General features: G+C 45.4%; 9 protein-coding genes across 9 annotated transcripts; 4 read left to right on the forward strand and 5 right to left on the reverse strand.

The window, feature by feature from the left end:
• Window positions 1-2,964: 2,964 nt before the first annotated feature.
• G6M90_00g066730 (uncharacterized protein) lies at window positions 2,965-5,697 on the reverse strand (the record flags this gene model as incomplete). Its single annotated transcript, XM_014684054.1, has 7 exons — window positions 2,965-3,512; window positions 3,569-3,823; window positions 3,896-3,991; window positions 4,056-4,175; window positions 4,225-5,324; window positions 5,383-5,510; window positions 5,578-5,697. 7 exons carry the CDS (start codon window positions 5,695-5,697, stop codon window positions 2,965-2,967), a joined length of 2,367 nt encoding a protein of 788 aa, XP_014539540.1.
• Window positions 5,698-7,274: 1,577 nt separating this feature from the next.
• On the forward strand, window positions 7,275-10,064 carry spvB (Mono(ADP-ribosyl)transferase SpvB; the record flags this gene model as incomplete). The annotated part of the gene is made up of 3 exons (XM_066130839.1): window positions 7,275-8,625; window positions 8,731-9,507; window positions 9,589-10,064. 3 exons carry the CDS (start codon window positions 7,275-7,277, stop codon window positions 10,062-10,064), a joined length of 2,604 nt encoding a protein of 867 aa, XP_065987016.1.
• A 2,162-nt stretch (window positions 10,065-12,226) lies between these two features.
• On the reverse strand, window positions 12,227-12,838 carry G6M90_00g066750 (uncharacterized protein; the record flags this gene model as incomplete). The annotated part of the gene is made up of 2 exons (XM_066130840.1): window positions 12,227-12,282; window positions 12,352-12,838. 2 exons carry the CDS (start codon window positions 12,836-12,838, stop codon window positions 12,227-12,229), a joined length of 543 nt encoding a protein of 180 aa, XP_065987183.1.
• An 809-nt stretch (window positions 12,839-13,647) lies between these two features.
• G6M90_00g066760 (uncharacterized protein) lies at window positions 13,648-14,798 on the forward strand (the record flags this gene model as incomplete). The annotated part of the gene is made up of 3 exons (XM_014684057.2): window positions 13,648-13,771; window positions 13,821-13,949; window positions 14,008-14,798. 3 exons carry the CDS (start codon window positions 13,648-13,650, stop codon window positions 14,796-14,798), a joined length of 1,044 nt encoding a protein of 347 aa, XP_014539543.2.
• Window positions 14,799-15,527: 729 nt separating this feature from the next.
• On the reverse strand, window positions 15,528-15,881 carry G6M90_00g066770 (uncharacterized protein; the record flags this gene model as incomplete). The annotated part of the gene is made up of 1 exon (XM_014684058.1): window positions 15,528-15,881. The coding sequence occupies one exon, from the start codon at window positions 15,879-15,881 to the stop codon at window positions 15,528-15,530; it is 354 nt and encodes a 117-aa protein (XP_014539544.1).
• A 110-nt stretch (window positions 15,882-15,991) lies between these two features.
• On the reverse strand, window positions 15,992-16,472 carry G6M90_00g066780 (uncharacterized protein; the record flags this gene model as incomplete). The annotated part of the gene is made up of 3 exons (XM_066130841.1): window positions 15,992-16,195; window positions 16,267-16,301; window positions 16,352-16,472. 3 exons carry the CDS (start codon window positions 16,470-16,472, stop codon window positions 15,992-15,994), a joined length of 360 nt encoding a protein of 119 aa, XP_065986994.1.
• A 1,187-nt stretch (window positions 16,473-17,659) lies between these two features.
• G6M90_00g066790 (uncharacterized protein) lies at window positions 17,660-17,982 on the reverse strand (the record flags this gene model as incomplete). Its single annotated transcript, XM_014684059.1, has 2 exons — window positions 17,660-17,886; window positions 17,955-17,982. The coding sequence occupies 2 exons, from the start codon at window positions 17,980-17,982 to the stop codon at window positions 17,660-17,662; spliced, it is 255 nt and encodes an 84-aa protein (XP_014539545.1).
• Window positions 17,983-20,779: 2,797 nt separating this feature from the next.
• Window positions 20,780-22,180, forward strand: G6M90_00g066800 (uncharacterized protein; the record flags this gene model as incomplete). The annotated part of the gene is made up of 1 exon (XM_014684060.1): window positions 20,780-22,180. The coding sequence occupies one exon, from the start codon at window positions 20,780-20,782 to the stop codon at window positions 22,178-22,180; it is 1,401 nt and encodes a 466-aa protein (XP_014539546.1).
• A 636-nt stretch (window positions 22,181-22,816) lies between these two features.
• On the forward strand, window positions 22,817-25,274 carry CTF1-B_3 (Cutinase transcription factor 1 beta; the record flags this gene model as incomplete). Its single annotated transcript, XM_014684061.1, has 7 exons — window positions 22,817-22,992; window positions 23,062-23,327; window positions 23,383-23,672; window positions 23,725-23,805; window positions 23,901-24,508; window positions 24,565-24,747; window positions 24,854-25,274. The coding sequence occupies 7 exons, from the start codon at window positions 22,817-22,819 to the stop codon at window positions 25,272-25,274; spliced, it is 2,025 nt and encodes a 674-aa protein (XP_014539547.1).
• Window positions 25,275-25,540: the final 266 nt, after the last annotated feature.

Consider the following 25,540-nt stretch of genomic DNA (forward strand, 5'->3'; position numbering starts at 1 on the left):
CTAACCCTAACCCTAACCCTAACCCTAACCCTAACCCTAACCCTAACCCTAACCCTAACCCTAACCCTAACCCTAACCCTAACCCTAACCCTAACCCTAACCCTAACCCTAACCCAAAAATAATATTATTATTATTATTATTATATATATTATTTTATATAATAACTAATAATATATATATACTCTTATTATTATATATTATTAACTTAGTTATAATATTATATATCTTTTATAATATAGTATATATAAATTTACTTAACTTAGCTATTATAAATTAAATTTATTAAAATATAACCTAGTTATTAATTTAATTAATTATATTTTTAGCTATAATTATAAACTAGATTTTTATTTTATATATATAAGTTTTTAATATTTAATTTATTAATAATAAAAACTTATTAGCTTTTTTTTTAGTTTATATTATAAATATATAAATATATTATTATATATATATAAATATAAATATATTAAATTATTAAATATTAGCTTTATTTATACTTTTTTTTTATATAATTATATAAATCTTAGCTTATTACTTAATATATATATAATATAATATAATAATTTATATTATTTTAATAATAGCTAATAATATAAGTATATAATCTAATATATTCTATTATTTATTATTATTTTAAATACTTATTATAGCTAATATACTAATTAATATACTATTATATTAGTAGTTATTTAATAAATAATCTAATATAATTATAATAAACTATAAATATATATTATAATATAAATTCTAGCTTTTCTTAATTTATTTATTAATATTCTTATTAATATTATTATTATTATTATTATTAATATTACTTATACTCTACTTTTTATAATTTTTTTTAGTTATTAATATTACTTAGTATTTTTATATAGCCTAGTATTAATAATATATCTTAATAAACCCTTTTTAATATTAGGTTTAAGTACTTATTATAATATATAATAGCTTTTCCTTTTATAGCTATTATTTAATCTAATAAATAACTTAAATAATTTTATATATTATACTTTTATATTATACTTATAAATCTGCTTTTATTTATAATTTAAATAGCTACTTAATTTATATAAATACTTTATATTAATTAATCTTAAATATAATTAATAATTTAATTTAATATAACTAATATATTTTATATATTTTATTTAATAAATTATAATATTACTTACTTATATATTATAATAATATTTTATTTTTAGTTAAAATTTTAATAAATTATTATAATTTTTTTACTTTTAACCCTTTTAAATACCTGGTTTAATTAACTTATTATAATTATAAATTAGCCTTATTTTTTAGGTTTAATACTTCTATATATTATATTACCTAACTATTTATATATTATTACTTTTATATATTATTTTATTTATTTAATATAACTAATAATATAATAATTTAATTATTATTTTTATTCTTATTTTCTTTATTAGCTATTAATTTATTCTTAATAATATTAAATTTAATATTAATTATACTTTTTATTTTAAATTAATTATTAATTATATAACTAAGAAATAACTTTTAATATTAAACTTTATTAATTTATAATAATTAATATAATTTTTATAATTTTACTTTAATATTATTACTTTTTTTTTAATTATTAATTTAATTATACTTTATTTTATAATATAATTATATATAATTAATTTAATAAATAATATAATTATAAACTTTATATTATAAATTATTAGTTTTTAGATTATTAATATATAAAATTATAGCTTTATTAACTAATAATAAATATTTTTTTAACTTTTTTTAATTTTTAATTAATCTTAAAATATTCTTAATTTTTTAAATAATACTTTTTTATTTTATTACTTAAATTAATAAGTAATATTATTATAAATAAGTTTATATTTTATTTTAAATATATAATTACTTATATTTATTATAAAATATAAATAAAAATTTAAGGTTATATATAAATAAATATATTTTATATTATATATTTTTTAATATAATAATATATTAACTAAAAATATTATATTTTAAATTACTTAAATAATAAAATTTAATTATTTTTATTATTTTTATTTTAGCTTTTTTTATTATTTTATTATTTATTTACTTAGGTTTTTAATAATAAACTTTAAATACCTTTATTATTATTAAATTATTATTTAAAAACCTTAATAAAATTCTTATTAAATACTTTAAGTATAATAAATATACTTTATTTTTTTAATTATATTTCTTAGCCCTTTATATAAATATCTCTTTTAATTATATTAATACTATCTTTTTAATTATATTAACTTAGCTTGTTTTTTATAGGTTGATTTTCTAGGTAGGGGTTTTAACCACGTTAAGTCAATATAGTTAGCGTATTAAAGTTAGATTAATAACTTTTTATAGGGGTTAAAAATACCGCTTTATATAGGATTTTAGGGCGGGTTACTCACTATATACACCCGTGTTAGTGTAAATATTATAACTAGTAACTAACTAACTACTTCCACAATAATTTAGTTTATTACTATATATTTCAATATTCTGCGGCATGCGCAGCCAACTCTCTGCCGCTACGGACTCGAAGCTCTTTGGTGAACGAAAGGCACTGCTTTATCTACACAATCTCAGGCGAGAGCAGATGGCAGTTTAGGCGAGCCTTGGCAACGTGATTTTTCGGTACGTGCTCGAGACCTATGGCTTTATCAGCTGAGCAAGCTATCGCCCATAAGTCTCACTGTAATGGTTTTCGAGGATTCTCGCGACTTAGCATGGCGAGTACAGTTGTAGACAAATCACAACTAACCTCGGTTCACTCTGCTAAACTGAGATGTCCAATGAGACATAAATTAGGGCATTCCCCTGTTGCCTATGCATTCTTTGTCTGACATCTTAAGGTGGCAGAACACCTCAACTGGGAGAGCAAGAATATGCAGCAGTCATGATCATCTACTTGCAAGTCGAAATGCCTAAAAACGTCAAGATTACAAGACCCCAGCAACCTAGTGCACCAAACTGCCAGCTCCCAGCAAAGGCGCCCGCTCCGCCGCCCGTGTGCCAGCCCGCACGGCGTCGCTCACGATCCTCCTCACGACGGGGTTAATGGCCCGGTGCGCCAGGTAATTCAGCCGCCCAATGGTCCTCCGCAAGATGGAACCAACCGATCGTGCGGCCGCCGATCGCACCGCCGACAAGGCCCCACCCACGGCCGATGACTCGGAGAAGCTCCCGGCCGCGGTCCCCGCCAGCCCGAGACTGGCGCCGAGCTCTCCAATGAGGGCGACCACCTCGGGCGACGTAGCGAGAATGGACCCCGCGAATAGAGGCCCTGCAAAAAAAGCGCCTAGGATTCCGCCCGTCCACGAGCCGTCGCCCGAGGATACATGTTGCAATTTCTTCACTTGGTCGTGGAACTTGTTTTCCGGTTCTTTCGGCGGCTCCTGCTTCGTCGGCGGCTGTTTTCCGTCATCGTTCGGGGTCGCGTTGTCCGCCTGTTTCCCGCTCGTCATGGCACGCACGATTTCGCAATGATCGCTGGATTGTCCCGCGCCTGGCAGCTATTAGCACAAGGAGCAGACTCAAGGATACCGTCTTAACGCGTCTTACCGTTGGCCCGGCGTTGGAGGCGTCCGTCGGGAAGACACGACGAGAGCCGCACCCCGTCTCTGCGCAATCCGAGCAGGACGTTGAACGCGGCGGGATGCTGGCGGAGGAGGTCGTAGAGCCGGGGATTGTCCAGTTGCAACAGGCCGACGCCTCGGTCTAAAATGTGCACCAGACGCTCGCGGGTATATCCCAGGCCGAGGGCTTGTTGTACGAAAAGCCGCCATCCTTCGCTGCGAAGACCTGCCAAGTCTGCTGCTGTAGTGGTTGCGTTAGCACTAACGTCGGTTCAATGTTTGCATCTAGCCTTTGCGCGTCATTGTTTCGTACCTGGGCTACTGCCGCCGGGTGCGTCTCCGGCAGTGTCTGGCGGTGGACAGACTAGTTCCAAGCTGTCTATTGCCTTGAGCAGCTGATAGGCATCGGCTAAGAAGAGTCAAGGCTGGTTAGAAGGAAACGCCGTGCAATAAAGGGAATCAGTTTTGCATACAAAACGCCGCTTGGCCGTCTCCCTTGAACTTGGCCGCTGCACACGCCGCTGCGCCCTCTTGTCCTTCTGGACAAATTCGGTCCTCGTCATCACGTTCCTCTATGACGGTGTAGGCCGTTTCTGTAATTATCAGCATGGGAGAATATAATAGACTGGGCATAGTGCATACCAAACGCCTGGCTGGCATCGCCGCTATATTGCTCCTTTACACAGGCCTCTCGCCGCGACGGGTCCTTGTCGTCCTTGCCAGCGGTAGGTTCATACTCGTCCTTGTCGCCGTCGCCCGAAGGGAAAAATCTATTCTTATTCTTTTGTAACCACTCGCGCAACTGTTGAAGTTTGGTCTGCTTCTGACCCTCTTTAGGCGGAACGCTGCCCTGCTCTGCTTTGGCCCCAAAGGTAGCAGCCTTGTCTACTAACTTGCTCAACTTCTTCTTCATGGCCTTTAATTCGCGCTTAAGCGCCGTCTTTTCTATATCCCGCTCTTTGGGGTCGTCGAGCCCCTTCACAGGTTCGCCCTTTTTAAGAGCTTCCAGATTCTTCGCTCTGGCATCCACCTGTCTTTGCAGTCTGGTTGCCCATTCCTGCAAGGCCTGAATGGCGCGCTGCCTCGCTGCATCGTCGATGACTGCGTTGAGGGGCGTTGTGAGCATTTCAAATGACCGCTCGGCTGCCCTGATCAAGAATCTTGCATATGCCTGCCTGTCTTGCAAGTAATACTTGATTTGGTCCTTACAGAGACCTTTTAGAACGCTGTCGCCCTTGCATTCTTCTGCAGTCTTGACGTAGTGTCTGACGCCTTCTCTGGCCGTGTACATGGCGTTTGTTGCGCGTAGCTCCAGTTGAGCAATGTGCTCTGGGGAGCTTACCTGTTCAACCAGGTCTCTGGATGCATCTAGTTCGTTGGATAGATCGAATATTTTGTTGGAATCGGCTCTTGCAGGCATGATGCTGGCGTCTCCTTTGGTATTTTCCCATTGGCCATAGTCCACGGTTGGACCTTGGGCGTCCTCGCAGTCGACTTGGATCTGGAGACTGCCGCCGCGGGAATTAAGCAATGCTTGCGGTATAGCCATCTGAGCTACCGTTCCATCTCCATACTTGGGGATATGTGATATTCGTATGGTCTTTAGGGGGTCCCAGCTGCTATCCTGGCTTTTGATGTATGCATCAATTTCCTCATGAGTCGTGTCCAACAATTGCTCGTCAGGGAGGATAACCTTGGGCACTGTGCGGAATTCTTCCTCGTCAGCAGTGACAGCGCAGTCGCTGTAATATATTTTCAAGTTAGTTGCCTGACCGTGATAGTCGACCGGTTGATACTAACACGTCTCCTGCGTGCCCCTCCCACTGTCCATACCCGGCTGTCAGATAGACGCCTTCGCCAATTTGCGTGTGGCCTGTTATTGGATCATCGGTAAGAGTACCGGCTTCCTTGTATTTTGCGGCTTGATTCTACAATGTCGACGTTATTAGTCATGTAGACGTGGTTATACGTGCGTGGGAGTGGTTATATACCTACAGGATGGACGCGTCGGTAGCCGATAGTGATACGAGAGCCGGATGGCAGTTGAGTAGGGCCACCCCAGACTCCCTCGGAAAGGGCCAGGGCGATCAGCCATCCGAATACCTTGTGAGTCATGGTTTTTTTTTTTTTTTTTGGAACAGAGTGGAAGAAGTATATGGGAGTGTATCTCGGATGAGAGACCTCGACAGTTGTAAGCCGCTGTTGACCCTCCTCAGAGCACCAGGCCTTATATATTTTCTGTACTGCAAACATTAAAGACACCAACATATTTGAAGGCTTGGATGGCGAGTCAAGTCATGGCAGATGTTGGTCAATGCCCTCAAACCTGGCAAGCCAATATTAAAGGTACGAGACATTGACGGCTCCAGTCAATAGTTTGACTTGGCGCATTAACTTGCTCCACTGCATTCATGTCGAAATTCAAAGTGGTGTCGATTATAAATAAACTTTCTTCTCTAACGGCTAGCTTGAGGTACAGTGGAACTAGACCAGACGGACGTACCCGTTGACAGCTACTTATCTCTTTAGCTGCGAAATGACTCGTGGAGACTCGCTCAGCTTCTCTGCCATATAATTTCCTTTTACAGAGAATATCAGCGAGTCTCCACGAGTCATTTCGCAGCTAAAGAGACATGGATACATGTACTAGTCCTGCGATAGTTATGGTGCTGATGGTGCTCCGGCACATGGTGCTACGAGGTACGGTAGCATTATATTTACGGTGCCCGTGTATTGAAATTGAACTCTTGGCCCTATTATGAGTAAAAGTCTGTGGCTCGTAGAGTACAGCGTCAAATGTCATTCTCGTCTAAAATGGAGTTGATCGATAGACACATATACAGTGCATCGACTCCCTACATATGTATAATGTACCAGACTTGAGACGGTACGGCTTCCAAGGCATTAAATTGGACAACAAGCAACAATGCCCATGCTGCATTGACGAGTACATATACAGTAGTAGAACCCCTTGGATGTGTTGAACCCCTTGGCTGTCTATAGGAGAAATTCGCTCATCGCCACAATACGGAATTTGATTTCCTCCAAAGTCAATAATATGATTAAAGGAGGGGACAATCGGCTACAGCGCTCATGCGTAGAGCCTGGCTCCCAATGAATGTGCTCTACAATCACGTCTTGCATTGAATACTTGAATTTCAGGCTTGCAGCCCATCTCATCAAAGGCACGTCAAGGACCTTGTGGACATAGGAGACATGAGTCAGCTTCAGGGTCGGTAGCCAATCGGACATAACGGCCAAACGGCAGCTTTATTTCCTAATTATTAATGATTATACCCATAACCCTGTTCGGCATAACTCATTATTGATTGCATTAACCACGGCACTTATTCTTGACTTACAATCCGTGGGCCCTCACAAGGTCCTCGACTTCAATATTTCATATACAATTTTATGCCGCAGTTGGATACAGCGACTGAAACGCGGCTGAGCAAAGTATTCATGCCACCATGTCAATCTCTATCATGGATGCATTCTAGCTAGACAGGGGCCTAAAACGAACCGCTGAAAATCATGCCCTTACTTTGCTGCACTCAATATTACTACTCGCCTAGTCGCTGACGGGTATACAAAGGTCAGACACGCCTAGTAAATAAGAGAGATTAAAAAAAAAGCAGTCCTCACCAAACGACCCGTCACATTGTGTTCTAACCCTCGACACTCTTTTCAACATGTTTCTCTCTGTCCTGGCCGCCTCCCTCTTTACCACGGCGTCCCTAGCCAGGGAAATCCGGTCGCTGCACCCAGTAGGAGTGACCGTAGTGAGCCGTGATGAGGATCTGCTGGAAAAATATCGCGGCCAGGTCACAAGACTTCATGACGCGATATCAAACGCTACCCAATGCTACACCGACTTCATTGACAACCTTCACAAGGCGGAACCTGATACTTTGCATACTATCAACGCTTGTGGTGATAAAAATGAAGCAGCCCGAGCTGAGTTGGCTGCGACCCATGAGATAGCCAGGAGCCCAGCCTTTCCTTCAGACAAACTGTTTTCAGCTCAATTGCCCGACGTCCTCGACAGTCGAACCAGCCTCCAGGGCCCGTGGACCAAAGATCTACAAGACCGGGTTCACCAATTGACTCTTGAGTCGCTAAACGCGGTCGAGGCAAGCAAGCGAGCAGCACTCTTGCCAGAGTACCGAAAGCACGTAACAGCGCTCTACGACCATCTATCCAAAGCCGTCACATGCTACGAGGCGTATGACAACAATGTCCAGAAGCCAGGTGCTAATCCTGACAGCATCGACGCCTGTGACACGGAATACGACGCCGTTGCGCGCTCTCTTCGCGATGCCCGCAGCACGGCCTACCAGCCCGACTTTCCCGACGGCAACTGGCTCTTTGAGGCTAAAATCCCGGATATGCGCGACAATCGTAACCAGAAAAAATTAGACGAGTTGCGCGACGCGGCCAAACACGCATTCGAGATCAAAGATCAGGCGAAGCTGGTGAAGAACTACCACGAAGAAGTCACCGATCTTCAGCGCCGCCTCGCAAGTGCCACCAAATGCTACGTAGACTACATCGACCACATCCATAGGGAAGACATTACAGACGAGGGATACAAGTCGCGAGCTGATCAGGCCTGCAACGAGGCCTACAGGCAAATCCAGGCCAAGCTCACCGAGGTGCGTGCGGCGGCCAGCAAGCCCAACTTTCCTGGGGCGTCGTGGCTGTTCAACGCCCATCTTCCTGATATCACGGACGGGCGGGCAGAGCTCCAGAGCGAATGGACGAAAAACTTGGAGGGGAAGCTTCGCGAGCTGACGCAGGCGGCGGACCGGGCTGATAGAGCGGGTATCCAGGCGGACGACAAGCTCACGCAGTTCAATGCCACTGTGTTGCAGGAGGTTGTGCCGCTGGTGAATAAGACGGCTATGGAGACGGCAGAGGTGCTGGTCAAGTACGTTGCGCTTAACCTTCTCACGCAGGGGAAGACGGCGGAGGATGTCAAGGACGCTGCGAATAAGGCCTTGCTTGGTTTTGTAAAGGGACTGGGGCACGACATGGTTGATGGTGTGTTGAAGGATGTGGCTGCCGCGGAAGACAAGGAGTAAATTGGATTTGGATTAGCCGTGCGTGTATAGAGTAATAGACGAAATGATGCTGCCGACGACTTAGACGAATATATTCTATTCGGCGCCGAAGATCTCGTCCCACTCAAGGAGCATGATGGAAACGGCCACTGGGCCGTGCGTGAACCGACGCTGCGCACACTCAATGGAGAAGAGTACAGCGTCAAACGATATCGGCCACGAGCCGAAGGACTCTTCTCGGTCATTGAGCACTGGACTAAGAACACCGGAGAAATTCACTGGCGGTCGATTTCGAAGCATAATGTAACTACCTTATATGGCACCAATAACGAATCCCGTGTTTTTGATCCAGAAGACCCCGACTCCTCGAAGCCCACCCGAATATTTAGCTGGCTCATTACCGAGAGCTTCGATGATAACCAGCCGTGTGAACATAACCGCACTGAGACAGCGCGATATGCCGCCTGGTATCTGAAGCGCATCAAATATGGAAACAGACAATCGCGCTTCGTCCAACCCATCCCTGCGGACACCAACTGGATGTTTGAAGTTGTCATAGACTATAGAGATCATGATTTTGACCGACCGACACCCACATCGCAGAACCCATGGTTATGCCGGAATGATCCTTTCTCCGTCTACCGCGCCGGCTTTGAGGTCAACGTTCGGCACTACCGCCTATGCCAGCGCGTTCTTATGTTCCACCGCTTTCCGGACGAAGTGGATATTGGCGTAAACTGCCTAGTGTCATTAACCGATTTCGAGTGCAGAAGCACACGAGGCGTGCCGAGCGACATCAAGTTGGGAAATCCCACAGCATCATTTATAAGTTCTGTCCACCAAAGTGGATATATTCGTACTGGTGATCTTGCATACGTAAAGCGATCCATGCCTCCGATACAGTTCGAATACAGTCAGGCAGTTATTAACAATGCGTATTAAGAACTCAGCCTCCAGAGCTTGGGCAATCTTCCCACCGGGCTGGGTTCGGACAAGTATCACTGGGTAAACTTGGACGGAGAAGGCATAGCATGCGTATTGACCGAGCAAGGAAACACTTGGTTCTATAAACGAAACTTTGGCGATGCCGAGCTGGGCCCCTTGGAAATCGTAGCTCAAAAGCCGTCCTCTATCCCGCTCAACGGGAAGTCGCAGCTCCTCGACCTCGGCGGAAATGGACAGCTTAGTCTCGTGGACTTTTTGGTAGTCACGCCAGGGTTCTTCAAGAAGATAGCAAATGAAGATTGGTCGTCATTTACGCCTTTCAAATTCCTCCCAAATATTCGCTGGGACGATCCGACGCTACTAGTTATAGATCTCACAGGTGATGGGCGCGCCGACATTATTACGAGTGATAATCAAGTATTCACTTGGTATTCTTTCTTGGCCGAAGACGGATTCGCACTTATAGAGCTCTAGTATATAAAGCTTTTATTTTTTAATTTTTAAATTTAAATTAATTTTTATATAATATTATTTATATTTTTTTTAAAAAAGTAAAACTATTAATATAAATTTATTTAATAGGTTTACTTTTAATATTATTAGTTTTATTAAGCTTTTTTATAATTAATATAATAATTTTTTTAAAGTTATATTTTAGTTTTATTTTTTTAAAAGCTTTTTTTTTAAGTTTTTTATAATTTTATAATTTTTTTTAATTTTTATTATATTAAGATTTTTAGCTTTATAATAATTATTTTTTTTATTATAAAAAGCTTTTAATTTAATATTAATTATAATTATATTACTTTTTAAGTTTTATTAGCTTTAATTTCTAAAAGTTATAATAAGTAACTTACTTATATTAAGCTTATAAGTTTAAGACTTCTTTTATTTTAGCTAAATTATTATATTAATATTATTTTTTTAATTATATTAATATTACTTATTTTTTATAAGTTAATTTTTTAGGTAAAGGTTTCTACTATAAAAAATTAATATAATCGGCGTATTAGTATTAGGAGATACTTAATGCTATTAGGTATATTGGCTTACTCGACTCTTGGCTACTATAACGTCGGATATTGGCCCCGGCAAGTCCGGAGATCTATCCCTCGTTGTTGTGGATACTAGATCAAACATGTGTCAAGGACAACGTCAACTTATTTGTATTGCTCCTGCTATTCTCAAAGGGTCAAGCTTTGTCATTTCAGACGAGGCCACGGCGTCAATCTACCACGAATTAAATGTCAGAATCCAGGCTTCCGTGAGACATGCAGGTGATCTTCATGACAATCGCGCATCGCCTTCGGACCGTTATTAATTATGATAGAATTATTGGACTGGCCGCTAGGCAAGTCAAAGAATACGACCATCATTGGCAGCTGCCGCAGCGACCAGACGGAATTTTTCAAGACATGTCTGGTTCGAGTCAGCAGTAGACAGGGATACGTTGGCGGCGTTGGCCAAAGCAGCATGGTACCGAATACACCAAGTCAAATGTGCTTGATGCAAAAACTGAAAACTGATGGGATAGAAAGAGCAGTGACCACACTGCTCGCCCGAAATCTTGACCCCTCCCTCCATGACAGAATTTCCTCCATTGCTCTACGCTCGCCCGCTTGGTATTATGTCTCTCGCTATAGCCACCACAGTCCTAGATGCGACGGCAAATTTCACGTCCTGGCTGGACTTGCCCCTACGGAAATACACCACGTTTCTGATATACCTCAGCGACCCAACTAAGCGCCTTATTCGAGCAATCTTGCGGTAACCGGGCCGATGGCGCAGCAGATGCTCCCGGTATGTCTCGGCCAAATCGACTCCTGCTACGCCAATCCAGCAATATCTCATCTATTGGATGGCCAAGGGCGATTGCCTGTCGAGTGGCTGTTGCACATTGGCCAGGATGAGATGCTCTTTGAAAAAGACGACACGTCTTGGCGGACGAACGGCCGGCCGGGACACGTCACCTTTACCAATCACGATGCCATGCCGCTGCAGCACGACACCCAAAACGCCCTTGTCGACTGCGTCTAGGTCCCGGTGATTCGGTGAATAGTCCAGATGCGGAGCCCTTCACGGCGTACGGAGTACAGAAACGGGAAAGGCGCTGTTCGGCTGAGCAAAGGCGTTGTGCCGGACGGCCCCCACTCACACTGCCTCGTTTAAGAGAGATCAACCAGACCGGACCACATGCAGACTTGACCAGACTCTTCTTTGTCACTTGGATCCCGACGGGTAAGTCTCTGCGGGCCACTATCGAGACGGACGCCAAGGTGCGACACAACGCCCCCTTTGCCCCCTTTACCCCGACAACATGCAAATAGATATAGAGGCCAACCTCTAACTCGCTCTTCTTGTGTATCTGAAGAGCCCAGAGACGCGTATATTACAAGTTTATTTGGCTCTTTGCATGGCAAGAAACCATGACAAATAATTGTATTAAGATAGAAAAGAATCAAGAGACCAATATATCCATCGAGCTATGTACACACTTTATAAGTCCCGTGGCCTTGTAACCTTAGTAGTTTGAATACGATATATCGGTGAAACAACTTGCCGGTAATACTAGTACTCTTGTCCTGCTCAAGTCGAGCTTTATTACACAAGCGCATGCACCAAATCTTGTGCAAAGGTTACTCACAGTTGTACGACTTGTGGTTGTAAACTTTGCCTGAGATCTTAGTTCTTGCTATACATAACATTCTTAGTACTCTAAAGCTCATCTTACAATGCTTCAGCGAAGAGGGGTGTTGCTTACCCGCATTAGAAATGCTGTTAAGGGTTTTTCTCTTGTCTTTTACTTCCCCCTTGTACTCGTACAATTCATGCCCACCTTTCACCTCAACATATGGTCCGGCGTAGTCGCTCACGGCGGCACCGTCACCGTTCGGCTTTTTTTGCCAACTGGGGTCGTTGAATTGGAGCCCGTACTCGTAGTAGCCGTTGCTGTTGCCGATAACAACGTCCTTGTGGCGACCGCCAGTATCTTTTATCAGTTGGTAGAGCCCATCGTGTTTCGCGCCGCTGCGGTCATCGTAGGTAGACGGACGCTTAATCCATACGTGAAGCCTCGTCGCGTCTTTGCCCGCGGGCACTGGAGGAGCAGAGAAGTTTGGAACTTCATTTTGGGAAAGATTTGACTTAAAATTTGGGGAGATAGTCTTGTAAAGAGACGAGAATTTAGATCTGGTAGTGTATACTCTAATGTTGTGCGGATTCAGCCAAGAACAGCGAGAACTCGGCATTCTTATAATTGTTAGTGTAGCTCGCAGGCACAGGTTCTGCCGAGAACATTACTCTCCCTGCTAGTACGACGGTGCTTATCTCACTCGTTTAGGCCAACAACGCGCCCTACTTTCAGAGCTGATATGGTATGATGTGGCAATTGTAGAGGTGCTGTATACAGCAGGGGTTGTAGCAGCAGGGGTTCAATGTTGGTGATACAGTTTGCACACCCTGTAGACTGCATTTGAAGGCTTACTGTACTCAAAGTACACAGCCACCCCGTTGTTCGCCCGAACACGCTTATAAGGCAACTCAAGTGGAAATCTTGAATTAAAATGCACTTCAGCGTCTGCTGTTACACGACCTTGGTCACTTTCGGTCTCCGCCTCGCTCATGGCACCGACTAGTAATTATAAGAAAAAGGTTAGATTGTAGTAAGCAGGGAGAATACTCTTGTCAGCAAACCCATATTTCACGAGCATTAGATTGACTATAATGTTTTGTAAAAGGTAGTAGTTTCTTGCGCTAGGACAATACAGCCGTCGCTAGTATAATAACATGTATTCCTGGCCGTCGTATAAATATATTATGCGAGATTGTGTAGGGACGTTTAATTGCAAAGGATGGAGGATTTATTACTAGGGATATAGGGTTGCCAAAAACGTGGGATTTCCATGGATTTCCAAGGACCAACACTTTACCAGAACCTTGTCCGTCACGTGACGGATTGCGCCTCTTTTTAACACGCTGCCTTTTGGCAGTTTTGGCCACCATCTACATTAGAAAACACAATTAACGGCCTCTACACCAGGTTATCAACGTCGCAATCATGGAGATAGAACCAGACTGCATTATTAGCTCTGAAAGTTTCGACAAGTATGCACTTGACGAACGCCGTCGAACCTCCAACGAAAGAGTTCAAGACTTCCTAGATCGAGGCCTTATGAGCCAAGGTGAGGTTCAAAGTAAGGCGTTATCTCAGCTCGTTCTAATCCAGTCTAGTTGTCGTTTACCAGAGGTTTACAGAGGAGTTATCTGAGAGACTTACCAGTTTTAAACGGTCTGATCAACCTGCCGTAATAGAAGACATCAGACATTTATTCCGTCGACTGTGCGACCCAAAGAACGGATGTAGGTTATGGCTGGTTATAGTGAGTTCCTCTGAATCTGAGGCTGACATGAGACGCAGACCTCTCTGAGGCGGCGTTCAAGCGCCTAGTTGCGGAGAGGCTCTCTGAATTTGGAGTCAATAAATCATCGAATGCACCCGCGCTGCTTTTCAAAGTTTGCAGCTCGCATGCATTCTACCCCTTTCCAGCATCAAACAGCGGCTCAGAACAGGCTGAGATCGATGAGGATAGTTTTGTGCGCGCAGTTTGTCTACTAACGCTAAGTCCTGCCCAACGACACGGCAACCAAGTTCCGGGAACTGTGCATCGCTGTTCTTCAGGAATCTGGGGCCCACATGATGGTTGGTATATTGCCATCCGCGGTAAAGACGCGAGCGACTTCCGCAGACGGTTGTTCCGGAGCATTGCTCTTCCTGCCAGCTCTGGCACCAGCACCAGCTACGACACAAAAATAACGGTCCCTCGGTTTATATGGTTCAAATCTGAAAACGAAGAAACTGATTTTGGGCCTGAACCCGACCAGCAGGTTGTTGTTACAGAGGACGAGAGCGAGTTATTGATCGATATTATAGACGTCCTTTCAGAGTGTCCGCCCGAAGCTGATAGGCTGACTGCAAACCCGTTTCGCGAAAGTTACTGTATCGTCCTACCATCGCTGCCAAAACGGATTGGCGACTTATCTATGCTTTTTATCCCTAGGATGGAGCTTGTGGCGTTATTAGAGCTGGTCCACCAAGTACAGGGGGAAAACTTGGTGGATTTAGCAGCGGCGATTAGAGGGCTTGGTAATGAGGAGAAAATTAGCTGGAAGAGGTTCGACTCTGCAATGTCGGAGCAATCCGTGAGTTGATTCGGATTAAGATATAAAAAACTCTCTTATCAGCTAATATAATGTTACAGGAATATATTGCCGCTAGTATTTCGAAGATTTTTAGCGCCCTTTTAATTACCTAAAAGAGAACTAGATCTTATAATTTTATTATTTTTATTTGAAATTTAGCTAGATACCTCATCCAGGCAGCACCCAACCAAGGCAAGAGATTCAGCTGGACACAATGGAGACCAAGCACTTACTTCCAATTACGATCCAGTCTACTGGTTCGAGGCTACCGTATTATTCGTCTTTCGCTTCTGGAAGTCCTAGTCAACGGCGCCATCGTCCCTAACAGCCGCGGCGCTGCCCTCACACGACTGGCCGCTCTCGGCCGGCGTATCTGTTGCCGCTTGGTCAGCCGCCGACGCGGTACGTGTGTAGTGTTAGTTAAATCTGGAGGTAATAATCCAGCGAGACGGGCGCCACACGAGGGGGTCGGGCACCCAGACCCATGGATAGGCACGTATGGCAGAATAACTCGGGAGCACCATGGCCTTTAGTGGGATGACGATGTTTTTTTTCGTCGACCTTGAGAGTCTGTGCATGTGATGGCGTCCATTTGGCGATGTGTATGGGAGTGTATAGACGCACAGTCTCCATCAAGACAGCCAGGCAGCGCTTAAGTCGAGGATGGTCGGCGTTGTAATCCCACTCAACCTCCCGTAAACGACGCTCACCAAAACCCTGCCAAACCTCGTCGTGGATTCAATCCTGTGCAGCGGGATTGGAAGCAGGGAAGGCAACCATGAATGTCAGGGTGTGCGCAGTCCTGTCGTGGCCCGCAAAGTTGAAAACAAATATGTTGCTGTAAATCTCCTTCTCGCTCCACCCTCCCGTGGTCGACGACGATGCTTTTTGCTCCTTTGTTGATGCCTGCACGAGGACTGTCATGAGGTTGCCATCCCTGGCCGTGCCGTCGACACTTTGGCAGTTTTGAAGGCGCTTTTCTTGCTCGTAAAGATCATTCATATACGGCTGGAATGAGACACAGGCCTCGTGAATTCGCCGCAATTTTTTGGGCAGCCAGGGCTTGGCCAGAAACTGGGCGCCGAGAGCCATGATGAGGACGCAGTTGTCAAGCACGGTCTGGATAGACGCCTTGTAGTCTGTTTCGGACCGTACCAGACATTCGTCGTTTGCTTCTCCAGGTGGCCATGAAAGGGGATAGACTAGCCGGATCCAGCTCGAGACAGAGCACGGAGCGACAAGGTGCGTGTATCATCGGTGGTGCTTCGAATTTCTGGTTTCGAGGCCCAGTAACGAACCATGTCTGCCGCCTGAGCAATAGTTTCGAGCCAGACCAGCTGGTTGTTGTTCTCGTTGAAGCATGTGGCCCTCACTTTTCGCTGCTTCTTCCATTGCTGGCCTTCAACCTACAGCGCAGTAGCGTGTCAAGTTAGTAAGCAGGCTCCGTACAAGGTCAAGAGGACACGGGGCAATAAACCGTCGAGAGATTTGGCCCAAAGACATTGAGAAACTCTAGCATGAGTCAACGCACGGGCAGGACAGAGGTCTCAAGCAGGACGCACCGAATAGATGCAGCGGCCGTGGCGGATCCGATCTGCGCTTGAAAATTTCCACCAGGCTGTCTGGATTGCAAATGTAGAGCGAATTACCGCCCGGTGTAACCTGCATGAAGACGTCGACCATTTCGACATGCGACCTACATCTCTTATCAACCTTCTAGCTGCGCCAGGAAATGTCGCGGGAGAGGATAGCCAGGGCAGAGTATTTGGGAAAATACAACATGGTGCGTACCTCGAATCCCGCACGTGCTCGTGCTCTCACGTCATACCAGTTGACATGTAGTTTGGCGGCTGATGGTTGGATGCCGTTGTGCCATGTTCTGTCAAGCCAGTTGGTCCATGTTAAACTTGACATTTGACACCTCCCAGCCGCTGCACTCGCGGGGCCGAGCTCCTCGCTTCGTGGTACATATGAGTATCTCAACATTGACCGCTGACCAACGCCGTGGGCTTTGTTGGCCCTGTCTGGTCCATGTCTGGTCTGGCTGCCTCGTTCAAATTAATAACTCCACCTCGGGCATGACGTTTATGTAGCTTCTATCTCTTTATTGATCTCTCTTAAAAGATCTGTATTACACAAGACGTGGGCAATAACCCAAAGGGAAGTATTATACACATCATAAAAATAGTCCAAAGTCAAGCCCTATTTAAGAGTGCTTTATTTGCCTAATCTAGCGTTTAATATATACTTGAAAGCTCTAGTAAGGGTAGCGCTCGCTCCCGGAAAATTCGTACTGGAGCCGGGTAGGTCACCAAGATATACTGGTCTCCCCATGTCAGGATTTCTAAAGCTAAGTATACCAAGCCGGGTAGCAAGAAAGTTAGTATTTATATCTGACCCTGATTGTATTGCTAGGTATTACCGCGGTTTCGAGGCTGTCCCCACGCGGTAAAGGGAGATTGTCTATTCTTAGTTTACTATAATATGCGCCAGGAAAGTAAGCAACACGGTACTATATATTAAGCAAGCTTAGCTGCGGTAGTAGTTGTTTATAAAAATCAATTCTATATTCCTAATACGCCTCGATAAAAGCTTCTAGAGTCGACCCGCTAGGGGAGAATCGCCGTTTATACGGCTTGACCTGTTAACAGACCGCTTATCCGGCCTTATTTGCTATTGACTTTCTTGGCCGCATTTTTCTTTTCCTCCTCACGAAATAACTTCTCTCTTTCCTCCTTGGTTATGTTCTTTGCGTCCTGCTCCTCCTTCTCCCCTTGCTTCTTCTTCTCTTTCTTTTTCTGGCTAATAAAGTCCTTACCCTCCCGGGTTGCGCAAAATTTCTTTCCCTTTCTACGATTATTGATATCCTCCTACTTCTGTTTGTTCTCCTTAAACTCCTTGTCTAATCCATTTTGAAACTCTTCTTCCTCCTGCTTGGTACGCTCCGGGACCGCTGGTGCAGGCTTTCCACCCGGAAACCCCGTGATACGGTCAGGGACTGACGAGCTAGTCTCCGCTGGATAGCCACCCAGCTCTGTCTGGTTTCTAACAGAGGTGCCGGCGGGAGCGGCCGCAATACCCTGGGCAGCCAAGGCCACTAGGTTTTTTTTTCAAGTTAGGTAGCTGTTTGATAAGTAATATGTGACGTGGGTAATATTAACTAACAAGATATAAAGAAGCTAATGCGAACCATAGTAACAGTAATAGCCTTTGCAAGAATACCGGTTTTAAGAGATTTGATAATAAGCTGAAGACTAAAATCTTAAATAATAAAGAAAGTTATATACTTGTAACTTAGTAATATAAGTAGAAAGAGCGTTTATATCGGCCTTACATATATAGCTCTACGGAGAACAGTCTAAGATTATTTTATAAGTCTCTTGCATAAAACCCGAGTCCTTAATAATTTAGTATACTCGTGTAGTCTACCTCTAGTCATATTATCTGGTCTTGTTTATTTAATACAGCGCTTGTTTTACTAGCAAGTTTCGATTGAGTAGGTATACCCACATCGGAGACTCGGCGCATAAATAAACTAGGGCCGCATAAAATTGTCTTGTAGCTGCTTCTTTGAATTATCAACTTCGAAATGCCAGTCTGTTGTTTTCTTGTGCCTTGGTCCATTTTTTTTGCTATATTATGCGTCGAGAGTTGACTAATTTAAACGACTAATTTCATGCCAACTTATGCGTCTCAAGTTAATTGCCTTTAGTGGTCCTGCCTTTTCGTTAGAAAGGTCCTTTAATACCTGGCTGCCTCCAGTCCCACAACCGACGCTAAGAAAAGGCCAGAAAAAACCTCCCCTTCGAAGGATTTCCAAAACAGGAGATATAAGCTAGTGTGACAAGGGTTCAATTATGAAGGCTTGGAGCGATAAAGGGCTCAATTCAATAATAATCTCGTAGGATGTCAAAGGTCCTGAGTTGCTACGAGAAAGGAAGAGAAGGGTGACCGCCTTATATACATGAAAGGAACGCCCGGGCCTATGGTCCTTGCCCGGGCACGTGTTCCAGCTGTGTAACTAACAAGTCCTGTATCGGCGAGGCCCCTTTGTTGGGCCTCACGATCTGTTGGGCCTTTTCCGTGTAACAGCTAGTCCGTCGGCTGAGTTCCTATTACAATAGCGTTATGACCCGGATATTCGCACTGCGGATATAACGTATAGTATGGAATAGGACACGAATTATATTTCCCCTGACACGAGTGTTTTATCCAACGCAGGGTCCGCTCAAGTTGACTCGTGTATGCTAGAGCTTCTCGAGTCAAGCATAGAGCCTTCAAATGAGAATAACGAAAAGCACCCCGAGTGGGGAGAGGGGCTGGTTAGAGACAATGCACTACCCACCAAATGACTCGAATACGTTGTGGAGATAATAAACTGCTTGGAATTAGACAGTGATAACGTCGGTGGTCTTTAATAAACTATGCCGGCCCCTGCTTCGGATTTGCTAATAGAGGCAGTATTTTGGTGACTCGAAGGAAGCTTCCAAGCCCTGTAGTACAAGTTGAAAGAAATGGGCAAACTTTCTTCGGGATGTAGCAAAATCACTCATGATAGAACAACAGCAGAATACTGTCAGAGATTTTGACTGCCTTGATAATCAAAGTAAATGTCGAGGTTGCCGAAACCGTCGACTTTCCCTGTTGTAGTAAACTGAGGCAGCTTGTATAGCCTGTTCTCTTGCACTCGCCAGTTGAAGCCAGTCTTCCGGTATTAAGAAAGCCGCCTTATCTCAGATGGAGAAACGCTATATTTGTCGACATCAGAAAAGGTAACAACATCAGGCCTCCTTTGTGACAAGCGCAGATGAATGGGCTTTGAACATGTGTTCAAATATCAATTTAATAATCGACTTTGAGGTATCAAAAGTCCTTGGTTTTGGGGGGGTCTTCAGGGACTAGAGGCCTTTATAAATGCAAGACGTCGGTGAGGGCTAGTGCCTGAGGCGGCCCTCGGTTTTGGTCCGGCTCCGGTTGCTTGCGATACCCTTCTTTGTTGTTATGTAACCTTTGTGATCTGATGTGACGTATTTCGCAAGAGCTCCGAGCCCGCTTTTATCTGACGCGGATGTTTAAACAGTCGGACGCTATGGCATATCATTGTCGCGACAAGTTACCATGTATCGACCCAACCAGCCGAGCGGTTCGAGCCGAGTGGCTTCAATCAACCAGGGTTGGCGAGTAGGGTCTGGTAGAAGCGGGACGCGGCATTTCGTTACTTTCCGCCCCGATCGAGGGTGTAGGCGAAGACGGAACCTAAACCTAAATAGCGGGAGCGTTGGCCCGAATAGTTTTTCTAATGGGTCAAGTGCTGGTTCCAGATTGATCCCCGATATGACCCCATGATAACTGCGCCACAACTGCGTGGACCTTTTCGCGGATGTTTGCAAAGCCTCTTTCAGATTACGTACCTCCAATATTGTATCCAGATAGACATCTGGGGGCGGAGACGGACTTTACAAAAGCGCGCTGCTACTTTGCAGTAAAGGAATTCCAAGTTACGTTTTATGCCTCACCCCGCCTATTTTCTTGCACAAATCAACGAACACTAAACCTGAACGGCCTGGAACGGTTAGCCGGAACCACAGGTCCAGCGAACTACTACTATGTGCTATGACGTAAGGAGAAAACACATCTTTATTCCTCGTAGGAAGAGCAGTATACACAAGACCACGCCTGGGATCTGTGTAAGGACATGGCGGGTTAACCTAGCCCGGCCGGAATCGGTGTTTTTGGCATCAAGGAGAATACCCGCCCCCCTCGGGCTTTATAGTCATCGCTACATGGGGCCCGGGTCTGCGCCGGTAGAGCTGTCGCCGTATACTCTGGGCGCTATTGTCTTCCTACAGCTTGAGCACTGCCAATAGTTCTTAATGAGCGGGCATATAAAATGAGCCCTGTTCCCCTTTCTTTCACTCAAAGGGCATATGCAAAAAAATATCTACTTCTGCTTTCTTTAGCTAAACTACAATTTGTTATCAACCTCAACTATGGCCGAAACGATATCTACAGATTATCTAGTTATCGGGGCCGGTGCCATGGGCATGGCGTTTGTGGACACCCTGCTTTCGGATACAAAAGCCACTGCGGTCATCGTGGACAGATATGACAGCCCCGGTGGTCACTGGAACGTGGCCTATCCTTTTGTCCATCTTCACCAGCCATCCTCTTTCTATGGCGTCAATTCCAAGAAGCTGGGAAACGACCAAATAGACAAGGTTGGCTTGAACAAAGGCCTGTTGGAGCTTGCCACCTCCCAAGAAGTAGTTGGCTACTATAGCCAGCTCATGTACCAGCACTTCTTGCCAAGCGGCAGAGTCACTTACTTTCCCAAATGCGAATACACTGGAGACGGCATGTTTCACCCTGTCGTCACAGGCAAATCGTTTCAAGTCGGAAAAGAAACTCGCATTGTTGACGCAACCTTTATGAAGGTCCGCGTTCCGGCCATGGGCCCCCCAGCCTACGAGGTCGCCTCTGGCGTGAATTTGATTACCCCCAACGACCTGGCCAACATCTCCCGAGCCTACGGCAACTACACTGTCGTTGGCGCCGGTAAAACCGGCATTGATACCTGTCTCTGGCTGCTCGGCAGGGGCATCGAGCCGTCCAATATTAGCTGGATTATGCCGCGTGACTCTTGGCTACTGGATCGCGAGGCGCTTCAGCCTGGGGCAATGTTCAGCGAAAGACGCAAACAAGATCAAATGGCACGCTTCCAGGCGGCCATGTCTGCAACGTCGGTGGACGATCTCTTCAAGCGGCTAGAGTCTGCTGGCCATTTGATGCGTCTGTCTGACAAGGTCTGGCCTACAATGTACCGATGTGCGACGGTATCTATCCCAGAATTCAAACAACTTGGAAAGATTGACAGCATAATCCGCATGGGTCGCGTTATCTGCGTTGGGAACGGCGAGGTCAAGCTGCAGGGGGGCACGTACAAGGCGAAACCAGATACTCTTTATATCAACTGCACCGCCGACGGAGCTGCCAAGCTTTTGCCCGTCCCTGTTTTTAACGGCAACAAGATTACGCTTCAGCCAGTCCGGACCTGCCAGCAGGTGTTTAGTTCCGCCTTCATCGCACACGTCGAAGCTACATATAATGACGAGAATTTGAAGAATGAAATGTGCCGGCCGATTCCTCTCCCCTACGAGACGGTGGACTGGATAAAAACTGCGATACTAAACACGGGGAATAGAAGAATATGGAACTCGAAGCCAGCAACCGTGGCGTGGCTGCTCCAGGCCCGCCTCAACTTGGATATGCACAATGCCCCTGAGGATCCGGCGGAGCGGGCGGCAGTCGAAAAACAAAAAGACGAAATGGGGGAGGCAGTGGCCCAAAGATTGATGGAGCTTGTTGGCACCAAGGGCCAAGATGCCGCCTAGGGCTCTGGGATTTGCAGGTAATGATGGGGTGTGCTCGATGAGGGATCTGCCTTTGAGCCATGGTAATTCTAGCCATGGATGGATGGGTCTGGTCTTTATCATGCTATCCAATAAAGTGGCAACCTGCTCTCTCTGTCCAAAACAAACAGGTCGGAAAATATCAACTTGTTGAATGCTGAGATGACATGACAACGTGATCCAAGTAGTAAACGTCCCAGCAGCAGTCCAATATTCGCTATTCATGGCGTGATTCGAGCGGCGACGTACCAGAGCGTGGGAGTTGCATCAGGTAGTCGAAGATGAAACCGAGAGGGCGTGGCACGAGTAGAGGACGCCTGTCTGATGTGTCAAGATTGAATTCTGCACGTCGATATAATTGCCGCCGGCTTCAACGAAAGGCACCAGACCGGACCGGACGGCCCCGCACAGTCTATTGACCAGACCATCGCTTACCTCGGTACATGTCTACTGGTCAAGTAGCACTTGAGGTGTGGACCGTGGTGTGGCCACCAATAGGCTGAACAGGACCGGCACGGAGCTTCTGATCCATTTACCAAATTAGTTACATACTGCGCCAAGAGTACCTCGGGATTTCAGAGCAGCACTGAGCTTCGTTGCACTTTTGCAACAAGCATGATGGCGTCTCAAAAGCCCGCCGAGCTGATTCGCCGTCATCGGTCAGTCATTGCCTGCCAAGGTTGTCGCCTGCGCAAAGTGCGCTGCAGCCTATCTGTCACCGGCGTGCCATGCACCACTTGTACCCAGGATGGTACTGATTGCCTTGTCAGCCCGCGACGACCAAGGCAAAGGAGGTGAGGCGAAGCCGTCTGGTGCCTGGAAACAAGAGACGACCCGAGGGCTGACTTGTAACAACGTGATAGAAATCAACGAGGCCGTACCTCGGCTCTTTACTCGCCACCTGGAGACGCGCCTCAAACCAACTTTGCCAATGTCGACCCCAGCTCTATTATCGAGCCATGCTCCAATATGAGAGTAGACGTTGCCGCTGCTGATGACGCGGAACAAACGGCGTCTTGCTTGGACTGCGAGAGTGCCAGCATATACAATGAGGAGCGCAGTGGCATTGAAATTGCAGAAGCCGCCTTGGGAGTACCACGGAGAGTCGGACAGCTGCCTTTTTATTCCGGTAACAAGATCCTTTCCATGGCAGAATATCCAGCCGAGACTAACCCGCTATGCAGGGGAACACCTCGGTTTACACGTCGGTTCGTCAGTACCGAGACACTTCCTGATCCCCTCGGATACTGAGGCGTTTCTTGAAGAAGAAGATCGAGAGTACTTGAAAGCAAAGGGAGTCTTTACGTTGCCCCAAAACGATACTTGTGCCGCCTTACTCCGTGTATACTTGTCCCATGTGCATCCCGTCTACCCAGTCATTGAGGTTGAGCAACTATGGGATTGCTACCATAATGGACGACTTGGCCAATATAATCTTCTGCTTTTATGGAGCATATTTTCCGTTGCGGTGAATGTAAAAAGGCTCTCCAAGACTCACCCTAGCTTGACTGACCAAAAGTCTGTAGTTTATCTCGTCTCAGGATTTCGAACGAGAGGGGTACAAGTCTCGACGGCATATGAAGGCTGTCATGTACTCTCGAGCAAAGGTACGCAACCTCCAAGGCTGGTGATTCATTTTGCCTCCATCTTTTGTTTTCTATCGACATCACATCTAACCCAATCGCTTGCGGCGACCAACTAGTGCATGTACAACAATGGTGGAGATAGAGATCTCGTGGTCCGCCTACAAGCTTCCTTCTTAATGGGCTTTTGGAGCGCAGAGCCATTTGAACACGTACGACCGTGGTATTGGACCGGCATTGCCATTAATTATTGCCAGATGCTAGGTTTGCACAGGAACCCGGACTCGGCGGAGCACAAGTCGTCCATTAGTGAACCGCAACGACGTTTGTGGCGTCGAATCTGGTGGAGTTGCGTTTTCCGCGATCGATGGCTTGGTCTATGCCTGGGAAGGCCGCAGCGGATCAACCTGGATGACTGCGACGTCCCAATGCCGACGGTAGATGACGTGATTCAAGAATTGGAAAAATTGCCTCAAGGTGCATATACCGCCTTTATGCCGGTTGAGATGCCGCGCCTGGCCACGTACTGGATCATATTGCTCAAGCTGAGTAGACTGCTCGGTACTGTGCTACACATGAACCACCAGGCGCGGGATCCCAGGGCATCATCCGTAGAGATACGTGCCATGGAGGATGAAGTCCTTCAATGTACCTTGCCGGATCAATATGAAGCCAATCAGACGCGCCTGGCCTCGTTTTATGTTCATCATATCCACTTGCACCATCAGTGAGTTCCTTGCTGTGCTCTGCAGGCATCACAAAGAATCAGTCTGACCATGGCAGAGCACTTTTGATTACATTTTACCGCCACAATGCCACAGAGTGTCCCGATGACATTCCGTCCGCTCAACGAGAGGATTGGAAACGCATGCTCTGTTTAAAGGCTAGTACTGCGGCACTACGAACAAACGATATTCTGGACCTTGTCGTTCGGGATGGGCTTCTTGGATTTGCAGGTCCCATGACGTGAGCCCTTCCATCATACATGAACCCTATTCACTCGACTGTTTGCATTTCCGATGGGCTCATGCTGCCCGCAGGCGTATGTTTGCACAGCTAAGAAGTAATCTAGACCCCCGCTCCTGATCCCCGCCATGCAAATGCACCTGTTGGATTGCAAATCTCCTGGCTCCCTCCCGAGGAGGCTTGGTCTTAAAAGATTGGAGGCATGCCTGTTGGTGCTGGAAGGGCTGCAGAAGACTTATGCCGGCGCCTCAATCCACCGTGGTATATTCTTGAAAGCCATACAACACATGTTCCCAGGCTATGCAACCGGCTCAGCTCCATCGAGCGAGACGATGCAGTCTGTAGTAAACGCTAGATCCGAGACGATAGGAGACGCTTCTGCGAGCGAAACATTTGTTGACAATGTTTCTGCAGAGGTGAGTGCACCTACAGATGACTTTCTGGATACGCTGTTGGACGATGGAGCGTTCTTCCCTCTCTGGCTGGATGAAAGCTACAGAACTGTCAATGTAGATTCCGATAGATAGTTGCCTCTTGCGCAAGGAAGAGCTGCTGGAAATTTTCACCATTGTCTCTAATTGGTGCCGTGGCCAAGGAAGAAATATACAGGGTGACAATACATCATGTTGCATTCATTCCGCCCGATCAGACACTACATTGTGTGATCAACTGTCCAGTTTGCCGCCCATGGACGGGAGCCACCAGACTGCATCTTGTCTGCAGATACCAGGGCTTGCCACCAATACCTCGGACCTGTGGTCCACAATTTGCAAGCAGGCCGTAACGGATCAGG

The sequence above is a fragment of the Metarhizium brunneum genome, chromosome 4 (genome assembly GCF_013426205.1).
Source record: "Metarhizium brunneum chromosome 4, complete sequence".
Lineage (NCBI taxonomy): Eukaryota > Fungi > Ascomycota > Sordariomycetes > Hypocreales > Clavicipitaceae > Metarhizium > Metarhizium brunneum.